Source organism: Pholcus phalangioides, unplaced genomic scaffold (assembly GCF_987345545.1).
Source record: "Pholcus phalangioides strain wild (caught in Gottingen) unplaced genomic scaffold, Ppha-v1.0 ptg000040l_1, whole genome shotgun sequence".
NCBI classification, from domain to species: domain Eukaryota; kingdom Metazoa; phylum Arthropoda; class Arachnida; order Araneae; family Pholcidae; genus Pholcus; species Pholcus phalangioides.
In genome coordinates, this window is record NW_028301626.1 from 793,838 (window position 1) to 809,506 (window position 15,669).

At 37.2% G+C, this 15,669-nt stretch overlaps 1 protein-coding gene across 4 annotated transcripts in view; it reads left to right on the forward strand.

Moving 5' to 3' along the window:
* The window catches only part of LOC149065239 (apoptosis-resistant E3 ubiquitin protein ligase 1), a 93,597-nt gene extending 83,682 nt beyond the window's left edge, over positions 1-9,915 (forward strand). For 3 of the 4 annotated variants that reach the window (XM_089254226.1, XM_089254224.1, XM_089254225.1), the window contains exons 18-20: positions 5,421-5,507; positions 5,985-6,160; positions 8,157-9,906. In XM_089254226.1, coding sequence (XP_089110352.1) covers positions 5,421-5,507; positions 5,985-6,160; positions 8,157-8,259 — 366 coding nt within the window. In that variant the 3' untranslated portion in view covers positions 8,260-9,906. Of the gene's footprint in view, positions 1-5,420; positions 5,508-5,984; positions 6,161-8,156 lie in introns of all 4 variants that reach the window. The other variant, XM_089254227.1, reaches the window with a different exon arrangement.
* Positions 9,916-15,669: the final 5,754 nt, after the last annotated feature.

Here is a 15,669-nt window from a genome sequence, read left to right on the forward strand (position 1 = left end):
ATGAACCAGGCATCACATATTTTGCAGAACAATCACATATCCATAAGCCTGATGGGCCTCATTTGTAGCATTAGGTGTGTGTAGAGTCGATTTAGTTATCTGCTGCTGTCTTCAGCATCACATTGTGCTTTTTTTAAAGGTGAATACATGTCCATAGGCCCGATGGGCCGCATTTGTAGCAAAAAGGTGATCTAGTTTTTTGCAAAAAAATATTGGCTTTTAAGCACATAAGGACGTAAGGTGCATGTACTGAGCAAAATTATGACAAATTTTCGCTTCAAAACTCAGTTATCGCTATTTCACGGAAAAGCAGTGAAAAAATAAAATTTTCACATTTGATTGTCAAAATTCACAAATTTTGCATTAATTGCATTTATTTTGCAAATTTCACATTTGTTTTACAAAAATTTCTCATTTATTACATCCATTTCGTAAATACACTCATTGCCATAAAAATTTGCGCACCCAGAAGAAGTCGTCAAAATGAAACAAAATTTTACACATGTAAGTACTACATTGATATAAGTAAGTGATTAGAAAATCCAAGAAAAAGGATCATTTATTGCAGAAAAAAGTACAGATGAACAGAAGTTTTAGTACTCTGTTGGACCCCCTCTAGCGCGAATGCACGATGCGATACGAGCGGGCATTGAGGCATACAAGTTCCGTATGATGTCCTGAGACATCTCATTCCACAGTTGCTGTAAATGCGCCTCTAGTTCGACCAACCTCATAGCGTGTCCAACTTGCCGTCCAAATGATCCCAGATATGCTCGATTGGTGACAAATCTGGGGATAGAGCAGGCCAGGGAAGGGTGGTAATGTGGCGGAGGCAGTCTTGTGACATCCTTGCTGTGTGTGGCTTAGCATTGTCTTGTTGAAAAATGGCTCCTGGGAGCCCTGCCGTGAGTAGCAACACATGTGGCTGAAGGATGTTATGGACGTACCGCTGGGCTGTCATTGTGCCATGGTCAATATTAGGGGTGACCGTGTATCGTAAGCAATGGCACCTGCAACGTCCCTTATGGGAGTTGCTTGCCCGGTTCGAAATATCCAGTAATAAGGTGGCAAACGACAAGTGGAAAATGATTGCAAATAAACTTTCACATGAAATATTATTTATTAAATTCAATTATAAAGTTAATCAATTTTAACAATAGATTAGTATAATGTGGAGCCCTCTATTTGACGTTAACAGAAAGATACTGGCTCACCAATTGATGATCATTAACAGTCAAACTTTTATATTGATCGGGCATCCGATGTTAGTCACTTCGACGTAGCCTTTCCCCGCAAGTATCAGAGAAGGTTTCTCGGTTGAGAGCCGGACCACCTTGATCAGCTCCAGGGGGCCTCTCAGTTGAGGGCCGGACCACCTTGATCAGTTCCGGGGGCCTCTCGGTTGAGGGCCGGACCACCTTCATCAGCTCCAGGGGGCCTCTCGGTTGAGGGCCAGACCACCTTGATCAGCAATGAAGAACTTTGACTGTGAAGATTAATTAATGTTTTCGATTCCGGACCTGCCGGAAAACGGATTCAAACACTGTAAATTATTGCATTTTAACTAATTATCAGCTTAAGGCCAATGGATACGGTAGTAAGACGGTGAACTGTCCTACTAGAGGGCTTCAGTAGAAAAGAACAAACAAAGGATGAACGCGGTGTGAGAGAGAAAGAGGGAGGAATTTATACTCCCATTTCACAAGAAATATGGGACCACATGTCCTCGCAAGGCCTTTTCGCCTCAACAAAAATATCGGATTTACATATTCATGCGTCACTATATTATAAACATTACAATTGAATTATTACATTGGAATCTGGCAACATAACACAATCCGGAGAGCTGATCAGACTCTCCCGATTATGTAAACAATACCAACAAGACAATAAGAAATGAAATGTTCCGGCGGAGGTCTGCAGCCCCCCGCCGAAAATAAGTGAGTACAACACTATATTTTCCGTACAACGAGACTTGTAACAACTCCCCCGGGAGGTTCTTTAATAAAAATAAAATTATTTAACCGGGCAAACCCTTAAGCCTCGCCCAAACTATACATAATCTGGACCAGACCCCTCCACGAAAATAGCGACATCGTCGCCATGAGGGAAATTAATTTATGTGGGACATCAGTAGCCCGTTCTCGTTCGACAGCCGAAAGACCCCACCCGTCGACTGCCGAACTAAGCGAACATTCTGGCCCTTACCGGTTTGCCAGCGGGTCCTCGGGTGGTTTCCGGTAACTGAGAGGTCCCTGGGGTCTAAAATAAGAAGGAATTTCCCACATAACAACAAGATCACCATTAACATAGAGGGATCGGATCCCGATACGTTACACACCCCGTACCATGACACCAGCTGTGGGAACGGTCTGTCGCTGTAAAGCGAAGGCAGGAGTGAAGCATTCACCACAGGGCCTCCACACACGAACATGATTATCATCATTGCTCAAGTTGAATCTCGATTTGTCGCTGAAGACGACCTGGTTCCATTCCGTTGCAGTCCAATCCCGTCGTGCTCGACACCACTCCAAACGGAGGCGTTGGTGGGTGGGTGTCATTGGCAGCACACGTAATGGGCGCCACGATACCAGATGTCCTTCAGCCAGGTGCCTTGCGATGGTTCGGGAAGACACAGGGGCCCGTAGTGAAGCTGCTGCCTGTGTCTGGATAGCGGCGAATCAGGCAGTTGGCTCTACGCGTGCGTTTCGGATGATGTGACGGTCTTCTCGACGACTGGTCTGTCGAGGGCGTCCTGAACCTGGTCGCCGTGTAAATGACGTCTCTTCTGTCCACTGGTTACAACAACTCCTCACAGTAAAATCAGAACGGCCTAGTTGACGAGCTACTCGCCAAGCTGACCACCCAGCTTCCATCATCCCGATGATTCTTCCCCTATCAAACTCAGACAACTGCTGATATGGTCTTCGACGGCGGCGTAACGGCATGTCTACCTCAGCATTTCCTTTGCAAACGATTAAATACACTCCAGCAAGCTCTGCTTACCTGTTTTATACTCCAAGGAGAAACGCCCTCTAGTGGCATTACGCAATGCGCAATCACGCTGCATTTCTAATCATTTGCATATCTGCCCGACATGTACCTTCAGGCTAACTTTCGTTTCGATCCCACAATTATTTCTTGGTGCGCAAATTTTTATGGCAATGAGTGTACAAAATTTGCATATCCCTACTTAGAGGCCATTCAAGTATTACATCAGCAGATGTTTAGCCATTTTAACCCCCTCCCCGCCAGCATATTTTCGAAAGCACTTCCCCCACCTCCTAACGCATATTGGGATCAGATACATACGCTGGGGGAGGTGGCGCAAGCCCTGCTATGCCCCCATGATTTTGTTTTGATGCAAAAAACATCTAAAAACAAAATAAAATTTTGGAAGAAATATCGTTATATGTTGTTATAATAAATTTCTTTTCATTCCAATGCTATTTGAAGGCTTAAGAGCTCAAAATTTATAAGAAATTCATTGCGACCCACCCTCTAAGCTACAAGTGTAAAAATTATGGCCCACAAACCAAATGTGACCCTTGGGGTTATCTGAATCGGCCTGCCATCGCAAACCTAATTTTGTAAAAATGAACTAAGCAGCACATTTACAGATTGCTTAAGTGACTTGTGTGCTATGGCGTCGATAGCCATTCATATGATGCGGGAGAGTTCCGATTTCCTGTTTTATATAATAATAATAATAAAGAGCAAAAGGAAAGGAGCCTTTAGCCGTTTAAATGTACCCTTTAAATGTACAAAACATGCACTATACCTCTTTTGCCTCCATCATCAACACTCCTTAATTTTTATCACTTGAGTGATCCACGGTACAGTTCCAGAACATTTAAGCAATCTATGGCACATTTAGAGATCCCTAATGAGGAATGTGGCACAGTTTTGTAGCACTTAAGCGGCCTGCAGAGCAGTTCTACACCACTCAAGCTACCTGTGGGACATTCCCAGATTATTTAAATGATCAGCGACATAGTTACAGATCATTTGAGTGATGCACTGCACAGTTCCAGAGCACTTTAAGCAGCCCACCACACATTCCTAGAATACTGGAGCATCCTGATTCATTTCCAGCTCACTTCAAGGAATAGCAGGACATTTAGAGATCACTAAAGTGGTTCTATAGAGGAGTTATCAATGGGAAGAATGTTAGTTCAGGTGCCCACAAACTAACGAAAGTTTCTTCTCGGTTTCGGTACATCCAGTAAAGATGTCATTAAGAATATTTCATATTTTTATAAAAGAGGTGGTTGATGATCACCATCAACCATGATGATGATTGATCATCATCCGAACAACCCTCCCCCTCGTCATCTAAAGTCAACTAACACGGAAACCCCCTTTTTTTTAATTCAGATGCTGACTTAATACTTTAATGACCCCTTATGATCAATCCTTCCTTCTGGTTATCAATGACAGAAGAAAAGCAGCCTAATGCCTAGGTGGCAACTGGTGTTGTATGACTTGAACCAAATTGTTTTGGACTTGTTTTCAAATTGTCACCAGTGGAAAAAGAAATGTGGGGAAATATTTATAATTACGAAAAAGATGAAATATAAATATATATACTGGTCCCAAAAGTATATATTATTGAGAAAAAGAATATATTTGTTTTAAGTTAAAAAACTACCATTTTTTAAAATTTAAAAAAAAAATTTCTGGGGCCAGCCAAGATAAGAACATTTCCTTAAGAATGTAAATTTCCTTGAATAAATTTTCATAAGTGTCTATTCGATGAAAAAATTATGAATAGAGTTGTGACTTTTTATATGGAAACAGGAATATAAATAAAAAGTGATGAAAAAAAAAATGCTGTGCCAAATATATAATAAACTTTGACTGCTGAGGACACAATTTAAGCCAGTTTTGTGAGAATTACCCATATATGAATAAATTAGATGATATGAACTTTTTTGCTGTCATTGCCATAATGACAATCATTAATGATCTGAATGGATTGCAACCATAGGTTTAACTTCAAATATTGTTCATATAATGGGTACTATCACTCCTCTAATTGTTTTTTTAAACAGTATATGTGAACACCCTGTATACAGTACAGTAGAACCTTGATTATCCAAAGCTAGTTTATTCTGATTTTTATGCAATATAGCAATATATTTTCTTTTCAAATGCAAAAATGTATAGCTCTGAGTCGTTCTAATGAAAAAGAATTCTGTATTTATTTTTGTATTTCCACCATCTTCTAATTAACTGTATTCGACTGTATATTCATTACCTCAGTTAATGTGTCAAAACTTGTTAACTTAAGATTCACTTTGACTATTCTTGTACCAAAGCCTTTCAGTCCATGAACATATATTTTTGTAAAATTTTCTCCAATTTTTCTTTTCCGGTTTTCATACATGCAAGGTTGTTAATTTATTTTTCTATTTCAGTTGCTCATGTGTGGTACGGATACTTATAGTATAGCTGATTTCAAAGCCAATCATAGTGTTACTGGTTCTACTTTTGAATTTAGAAAGGTAATTATATACTTTCTTGGTACATATGAATATAAGGATATCCCCCTTGCCTTATGTCAGCGATCATCAACTTTTTAATCATTGAATTTTTTTTTCAGACATCATCGGTTGATTTCAAGACCAATTCTTTCTGACTTTTTGGAAATCCCACTATTTCCGGAAGGTTCTCTAACAGCTTCTCTCTTGAATAAATTGTAAAACTCTGCTGTGTGCAGTCGCTGATTTTTTTTCGAATGAAGTTCAAATATGGCAGGGAGACCAATAAAATTCTTGTCAAAAGCTAATTGCACTCCAAAAAGTTTGGAAACCACTGCCATATGGGGGACTGGGCAGGGGAAGGAATCATAGTTGGTTTTGGTGTCAGATCTTTGAATGTCATGTGGGGCAACTGGGGAGTTGGAATAAATTGTCATTTGAAATATTAGTATGCAACCAAGTGTATGATTGGCATATACCTGAAATGTTTTTTTAATTTAGGTTCTAGACTGGTTCTGGACTGCAGTGTCAAATTTCACAGAAGAAGAAATGGCAAGGCTGTTGCAATTTACTACAGGATGCTCACAGTTACCGCCTGGCGGATTTGCTGAACTCAATCCAAAGTTCCAGATTTCAGCCATGCCATCATTTGGTGACTTGCCAACTGCGCACACATGGTAATTTTTGGGCAGATCAGAAAATTTAAAATATCAAAATAGATATCTTTTCTCAGTAATTATATATAATTCAAAATGTAAAACACTTTAATCTACATAAAAGTGTTTCCTTATTCAACATATCTATTAGGTTAAAAAACTATTTGACAACATTGGCAATAAGTTTTTGAATGTTTCAATATTGAGTTGGTTTCTGAAGTCAAAAACCTAACCCTGATGCCCCATCTGGGGTCATTCAAGTATTACGTCAGCATCGAGGGGGGGAGTGGGGTTTGGAGGTTGCTTACATCATCAACCACCCTTTTTAAAGATATGAAATATTCTAAGCTGCTGACGAAATTTTGCTGACAAGAAGGGGGGGGGGGGGAGTCAAAAATGGCTAAAAATCTGCTTACATAATACTTGAATGGCCCCTTACACATATTTTTGAATAAGCAGTTCTATTTTGCTTAGTAAATTGAACACAGGTAATGAGTAGTTTAGATAAAGAAACCGTTAAGTTAATGTTCTAGACCAGTGACTCCCAACGTGGGCATTAATGCCCCCTGGGGGCGATGGAATGTTCCTGGAGAGCGTTAGAAGCAGCTAGTATAACATAGGATCCTATGGGTTAGATTGCGTTGGGGGGGGGGGGGGGCGATAGGACGAAAAGGTTTGGAAACTGTTCTAGACCATTGGTTCCCAACCTTTTTTCCTTCCTGCACCCCCAGAGTAATGTGGCTTACCTTCCTGTACCTCGTGGATATTTTTATCCCTTATAAAATTCAGGGTTTTTTTTCTGTAATTGATTACAGAAAATGGATTCTTTTACCATACTTAAGGCTTAATTTTTGTTTTTTGAAAATACTTCAAAAAACCAAACTAAAAAAAACATTATTTTTTAATATTTTTTTTTAGATTTGGAAAAAAAAAAGATTCATTGAATAGTTCATCACTGATTCCAGCCGCAACAGCTATAAATTAATGTTTCTTTGGCACTTGACTGAATATTTTTGTGTTTATCCTGAGTCATGTGTATTCACGACAATATCAAATCTAAGCACAACATGCTAATAACATGAGGTACCAATGCAAACAAACCACGAAATAGTTTAGATAAATAATGGTTTTTTTCCCTCGACCAAAATGGAAAACACATACGATCGCTAATCGAAAAAGAAACGTCTACAAAGCAAAATTTGTATGACACATTTCTGCGAGCAGAAGATGAGACATCAAAATATTGGTACAATTCTTTTTTTTTTTATGAATTGAAAAATTCAATTTTTATCATCATTTTCATTTTCCTGAATAATCAGTTAACATGTTTTAATTTTTTTTCTATCTCGCAACTCCAAAAATGCTCTCTCGCACCCCTGGTCGGGAAACACTGTTCTAGACATATATTAAAAGATAGTAGACTTTTTTTTTTCTTTTTTTTTCGTCGAAAAATTCAAAATTGAAAATTAAATAAATATGTTGTTTTAATGTAATAAGTTAATGCTTAAAAATAAAACATTGTAATATGCAAAAAAGTAAGTTTTTCATCATGTTATATATCAGTTGTTCAATACATTATCTGAAAGCATTTATTTAGGTTTTTAACAGTTTAAAAACCACAGTTTTTGACAGCACAAACCCAACCCTACTGCTTCAGTGTGTTGCACTACTCTGAGTATCATAAAAAAAACAAGGTTGTGTGTGTGTATTTCTCATGGTGTATTAGTTATCCTGTATTGCAAAAGGAACTGGGTGTGATTCCCGGCAGAGAATAGTAGACTTTACTTTATGCGTTCACCTTGATATAATAACCAGAAAAGTCTCTGTCAATAATGCTTTGAAGTTATGTTCACAAAATAGTAAAAGTAATTAACTGTTTACTAAGAGGTAGTAACCCATCCTTAGTTTAATTTTTGAAGAAAAAAACTTATGCTTGTAAAAATTTGTTGTTCTTGTTATGGTGAATGCGTTCTGATTTTGCAGTACTTGTGTATTTTATTATTTATTTTATTTTCAGTTTCAACCAACTCTGTCTGCCAGGATATGATTCATTCGAACAATTCGAGAAAGCGTTACAACTTGCTATCACAGAAGGATCCGAAGGCTTTGGATTGATTTGAATGAACCTTATTTATAAAGGACTTGCATTCATTCACATGCAGGGAACGACAGGAGAAAAAAAACATGTCTAGTATAGAGGAAACAAATCATTCAGAGAATGCCTTTGTTTGTGCTGTAAGTAAAGACGTTCATGCTGTCACCAAAGAGAGAACATTCCTTGAGACTACGATCACAAGAAAAAATTTTTTATAATGGAGGATTTCTTTTTTATCCCCCCGATCACGACTGTTTGTCAATTATGTCACTTGGAATATGAAGCATATTTTTGTGTGAGATTTAGATATCTGGTTGTAAATATATGAGCTATTAGAAAAGGGTAAAAAGAAGTATTGTACATACAGAAAGTTTTCATTCCACTGTAATATATTCCGTTGATATTTCTTGTTATTCGACATCTAGGATTTAAATGTAATGGAAAACGTGCATTGTTATTTATATATACTGCTTTAATCTGATTTATTTCCCCCCACAATTAAGAATGTAACTTTTTTTATCAAGCCCATAGGATTTATGCTGTTTTCGGTCAATTTCTATATAGTCTAGTGCAGGCGAAGATACAGAGTCTGTCACAACATTCAATTTTACATGTTGATCACTTGTTAAGAATAAGCAATAGTTTCGAAATGTTTGTTATTTGAAGGCAGCTACCAAATCTTTGAAAAAGAAATTACCTTAATTAAATAGTTACATTGGATGCATAGTGGTATCTTGAGTTTAATTCATTCCCGAAAATTGGAGGGAGAAACATAGTTTTCATTTGCACGGCCTAACTTTTTATTTATACACAGGCAAGGTTCCAGGGCGATAGTTTCAGGAGTGAGTAACTTATTGTGTAAGTTTGTTAGATGGTCCAGTGTTTTATAGATTACAGACCAGTTTTTATTATATTTTTGGCTCTTGGGAAGGGCGATTTCCCCCCTTCTGGATCCATGCTTGTACACGCATGTGGACGTTATTATTATTTTGTACTTATTTTTGGTTTTCCTGCATATTTGTGGCACATACGTGACCTGCAGATGTTTTCAATGATTTCATAGAGCAATAGTTCTCAAACTTCTGTCACCCATAGCTCTCTTACCCTAGTCATTTGCTTATCCACGGTTTCCCAGAAATAGACCAGAAAAGAACCTGCTCAAAGCAGTGAACAGGACTAATTTCAGTATCATTCGTTCGAGTAAGGTTCCCCAGGAGTCGTGACACATAGAACCACTGGCATAAAGTGCTTACCATCTCCTATTTTGCATTTCAAAGTTTTGATTTGGTCTCTTATTTTTTTTTTGCAAAAAAATGATGCTGATCTTATTCATGTGTACTCAATGCACTTACCCATATGTTCAGGATGCAATGCATTTATTATTTGTGTATAGAAAAATTATGGTCAGTTTTAATTCTTATTTATGATGGGCATCTTTAATTTTATCCCCCGTAGGAATTAATGCTCATAAAATGCACAAAACAAGTTGAGGTAAGAACGTAACACCTCACTGTCTTTTATTTTTGTGGTACATATTTTATGTGATTATTACGACAATGGTGGGTTCTTTCTCCACATATTTTAACGATGATGTACAAAAAGATTCTCATATTTTATAAACTGAATTTGAAATGGTTGTAAACTAAATAAAGGGAAATAGCTGGAACTATTTTTCCATTCGATCTTCCAGAGGGTTTTTTTTTTTAAGAAACATAGTTTATTCTGAGGTTGTATCATTGCTAGTTCAAAGAATGGAATCAATTCAGAATGTTTCTCATCTGTATTAGGAATATTGTACAGTATCATTTTAGAGAATGCAAATGCTTGTATTATTGCTATGTGAATTTAATATCGCTTTTTACTAGCCAAGGATCTGTAAGTAGTGGTATCTCGGCTAATGAGCTGGATCTGTTCCAGAAAATTTCTCATATTTTTCTCTGCTCCAGGACTAATGTTAGTTTTATTAAACAAATAACAAAAAATAGTAAAATTACATATGATACTCTTTTAAATAATCACCTCCTACAGCTATGCACACTTTAGAGCACAATTGAATAAGTTGTTGATACAGGTTTCATATATTAGATTGAAGCTATACTTTAAAATTTGAATGTTACACTTTTTCGATGGTTCGAATGGTTCTACTGTAAAAATGATGCAAGAATTGGAAGCCTGCATGAACTTGATCGAGACCGCAAATAGTGCCTTTTTTGGCTCCAATTGTGATAAGTAATATAATAGAAGTTGGTGAGGTATGTCTACATACGATGTGTTGTTTTTGAGAAATTTGCTGGGCTTTCATGTGGGAATAGGATGGCAGGTGACGACAGTTTTATGAGATAAGCAACGAAAGTCATACTTGCAAGTATACATTGAAAGTTGATACATCAAAGAGACATGCTTTACGATGCTTATAGGAACACCTTAACAGAATCATGGGCTCTTGAGATCAGCAATACACTTTGGTTCTGCCTGCCAGTCTGACAGAATCAATGTCGATTGCTATGCAAGGTCATCAAAGAGCAGAGGCATATATCAGCAGTGTTGGTCTCTGGTCAACGTTCAAAGAGGTCCTTTATCAGAAGGAAATACAAAAATACAGAATTCTTTTTGATTAGAACGACTCAGAGCTAAACATTTTTTCATTTGAAAAGAAAATATAGTGCATAAAAATCAGAATAAACTAGCTTTGGATAATCAAGGTTCTACTGTACTGTATACAGGGTGTTCACATATACTGTTTAGAAAAAATTAGAAGGGTGATAGTACCCATTATATAGAACAATATTTGAAATTAAACCTATGGTTGCAATCCATTCAGATTGTCAGAAAAGCAAAACTTAGAAGCATGTCCAACAAGCACAAGTCTTCACTTCTGATCTTCCAGAGAAACCGCACTTATCCAAAACAATAGTCAATCATTCCCCTGACTGCAAATTTATAGTGAATCCTATCTAAGAATCTTTGTTGCAGCAGACAAGATCAATATGACACCTGGACTCTATACAAGATAGTGCGCCAGTCTTTCGTTTGCCGATGTGAACTGTACAACCAAATCCTCGGACCGTCACTTTGAGTACCTCCTTCGCTGATCTGCACAGGGCTGTACAACTTGTGATTTCATTTTGTCTCTTTTTTTTTTTTTCCACTGTCGCAACTTCAATGTGGAAAATTTACTTTACGCTTTTCTGACACTCTGAATGGATTGGGACCATAGCTTTCATTGTGCGTATTATTTGTCTTGATGGTTACTATGACCCTTCCAATTTTTCCTAAACAGTTTAGGAACACCCCATATGTATATATGTACTTGCATACTGATTTGGCTGCTATGAAGAAAGGAAGAAGAGGACTTTAGTACCCGCAGTGTTTGTGTCTTGTTCAACTGATCCTCACATTCTAAAATAAGCTTTTAGTGAAATTTTATTTTTTTGACATTAAATTGGCACATTTCCAAAAAACTTTAACAAAGAAAGGGCGAAAATAGGGGGATAATAATCCCATTCACTTTGTTCTTTAAATTTTTTTTAAATTTTCTCTGGTTGTGGGGTCACCATTTTAAAAACTCTACTCGAATATCCTTCACCTTGAAAAATAAGATTTGGGAAACTATCTTGATAGGTTTAAAATGATCTTTAACCGGATTTGCAAAATATTTTTACTCATCACATTTTCCTTCTTCTTCACGTCGCATAACATTGAATATCATTGTAAAGCTCTTTTTATTCCGTTTTTGAAAACTTTTTATTCTGGTTAATATTTTATCCTAAAACTATCTGCTAAAGTGATGCATTTTGCCATTATCTAATGGATTTTTTCTGTTATTATTGATAACTCAAAGCGGTTATGGTGTTAGCACTGTATATTTGTACAGCGTGGGTGCTCAACCTTTGAGAGATTGTGGGCCACTTAATTGGTGTGGAAATGTGTCTTGTGCCACTTAATTGGTGTGGAAATGTGTCTTGTGCCACTTCAATGATCGGGAAATGTGCCACGAGTCATTCGGGTGATCTGAAAGTATGCCACAACCACTTTAGTTATTTGGAAATATGCCTCGAACCGGTCGGATGATGTGAAAATGTGAAAATGATGTTCCAGAAACTAGTATGTAAATCAGTATCAAACATATTTCCGGTTTGAGAGACGACTACTGTACATTCCTACAGAGAGGGTTTCCTGTAGAGAGTTCCTACTGTACATTCTAGAAAAAACATAAATGCAACTGGAAAAAAAAATTTCTTTTGTCCATACCAGGGAATCACAGCATAAGAGGCACCTACACTACCACAACGCTATACCTGTCTGTGTTGTCTTTCGTTGCATTTATTTACTGTCAAGAGTTTCAGTGGCTCACTGCAACTGCTTGGTCCGACACCTCGTCACAGGTTCAAGAAGATTACAAATATCTGAATGTTGGCCACTTAAATGATCTGGAAATGGGGCTCGGGCAATTGAATTGAATTTATCTGCAAACGTGTCAAAGGGCCACTTAAGTGAACTGTAAATGTGCCGCTGGCTGCTAAAGTGATGTTGAAGTACGTTGCAGGCTACTCAAGTGATCTGTAAATGTGGTGGCCAGACACTTAAGTAATCTGCTAATGTATCATGTGCCACTTGAGTGAACTGTCACGTGTAGCTAAAGTGATCTGGATACATGCTGTCTGTAGATTAAATGATCCAGAAATGTGCCTTGAACCACCAAAGTAATCTCAAAATGTGCAGTGAGCCACTGAAAAAATACAGAAATGTGCCACAGGCCACTTAAGTGATTTTAATAATCTTTCATGGGCCACATGAGTGGTTTGGTTATTTGTTGCGGACCATATCAAATGACTTGAGGGAGCCATATTTGGTCCACAGGCCCTGGGTTGAGCATGTATGTTGTACGGTAATGTTTTCTGTTAAACTTTACATGTTTCATGCTAATGTGATTTGTTGTGATATACGCTGCAAGTAACTTGTATTCTGGTGAGACTTTACCTTCCAGGGGCGTGCAAAAATTACTTTATGACAGTATGCTATGCAAGCACTGCTGTGGACTGTCCACACATACTTCTCTTGTCGATATTTTTTAGAAAGACACTCGTATTGTTTTTTATGTCATAAACATGATCCTGTTTCAAGATCAGTTTAACCTGGTCATCTTATTGAATGCAGTGAAGATATTGATCTACAGATTCTATATCTAAAAAATTGCTTGCATACACAGTGGACGTTATCCAACACTTTCGAAATTGGGAGTACGGGAAGGCACAAGAACACTTACAATTCTCTAAGTGTATTAACATTAGATTGTAAGTGTAAATATTATGAATAAATGCACAGTCAAATCTTGCTGCAGTGAACCCTAGTTCGTATTGGGACTCTGGATATAGCACATGGAATGTTTGGTGCCTTCTCATAGGGGTGTGCTCTTCTTACATCAGATATAGCAAATTAAATTTTGTTCTCTTGGAGTTCATTGTAGATGGCTTTGACTGTAAAATGAAATTTAAAAAAACATATAGTTACATTTTTTTTCAAATACTCAGATTATAAATACGATATTTTGTCCATTACTTCTTAGCTTTTCATACCGGTGAAGTGTTAGGGTGTGTCCGATAATCGATAGTCTACTTTACATGAAAATGGTAATCTGAAGACTATTTTCCTTCTTGTGATTAATTATAGGTTGCAATGGGAACAAAAAGTAAAAGAATTATATTCAGAAATATTCTATTGTACTGACTCAACCTCACTTGTATTTTTATAGGTAATCAAAGGCTGTAGAAAAAGATAAACAGTGCTATTTATACCGTTTTTTATTCGAATAAGTGTGATCGATATGGGAAGAAGAAAAAAAAATCTAACACTATAATGGATTTAGCTAATAACACACTGTTTGTGTATATGCATTCCAATTACACTGTGTGGCCAAAAAAATGAAAAGGTGAGTTTTATTGGGCTGTGCCAATGTTTGTACCATGCAAGCCTCCGATGTAAGTAATATGATCTCAGCCTGATTTAGGTTCAGCAATGCTGTGCAGAAACTGAATCAAGTCAGTCAAGAATCTCCGCATATTTTAATAAAATTTATCTATTAATCAATATTTGATATCCTAAATGTGATTGCATTTTTAAAATACAGTGAAACTTTGATATATAACGATAATCTGTGGACCAAGGAAAAATATTGTTGTAGAGAGCTTTATCATTATCTCAGAAGCAGCAGTTTAACCTTAGAATATATAGACATTTCCAAACAAGATTTGAAAAAATATTGTTGAAGTTTCGTGAATTAACGGAGGCTTAACAACGAAATATGTATTAATTTGAACTGGATTTAATCTTCAAACACTCAAGAAATCGTTAGAGGAGAGAACAATTGAGTGTGCTAGTAATCGTTCAGTGCTGGGTTATATATGGCTCTTGGAATGTTCCAGAAACTAGTATATAAATCAGTATCAAACATATTTCCGGTTTGAGAGACAATTACTGTACATTCCTACAGAGAGGGTTTCCTGTAGAGAGTTCCTACTGTACATTCTAGAAAAAACACAAATGCAACTGGAAAAAAAATTGCGGATAAGAGGCACCTACACTACCACAACGCTATACCGGTCTGTGTTGTCTTTCGTTGCATTTATTTACCGTCAAGAGTTTCAGTGGCTCACTGCAACTGCTTGGTCCGACACCTCGTCACAGGTTCAGGAAGATTACAAATATCTGAATGTTGGCTCACGTTTCCTTGTGTGATGCTTGGCTCCTCTGGATGTAGATCATCTTGTTGCTCTTTTGAGTCCTGATATGACTTCATTCGTGACACATGAATGATATCCTTTAATTTCCGCTTCTTTCAGAACTCCTCGCATGGTTCCACTCCATACGTGACCTCTTACAGCTTTTTCAAAACATGATGCCAAAGTAGCTCTTTAGAAGCTTCTCAAACAAACCTACTTTGCTGATTGGTGTAAAAATTCAGACGAGATCACCTTTCTTCTACTGTACATCGTGATGAGCCTCATCGTAATGTCTCGCATCTTTTCACCTATAGTGTTGCAGGTTCTCGAGCTGTTTCACATTTTTTATTAATTTGGCTGTATAGTCGCTGGGAGTGCAGTTGGGATCATCCGGTAATATGGCATCCTGCATCACGTCCATGAACGAAGAAGAATGGACTAAAGCCAGTTGTTTCCTGTTTGTCAAATTAGACCCAAACGTAACTTGGTAAAATAAAGTCCCAATCTCTTTGTTCTGTGTTGACATACATGGATAACATATCTGCCAGCATTTTTAACCTTTCCATTAGGCCATTCATTTGAGGGTGATATACCATAGTTAGTAAATGAGAACTCTTACACAGCTCGTTTATTTCCTTTACTAATTTTGGCAAAAATGATAAACCTTGTGTCACTGATCATTTCTCTTGTTATCCATGCTTTAAGATCACATCTTC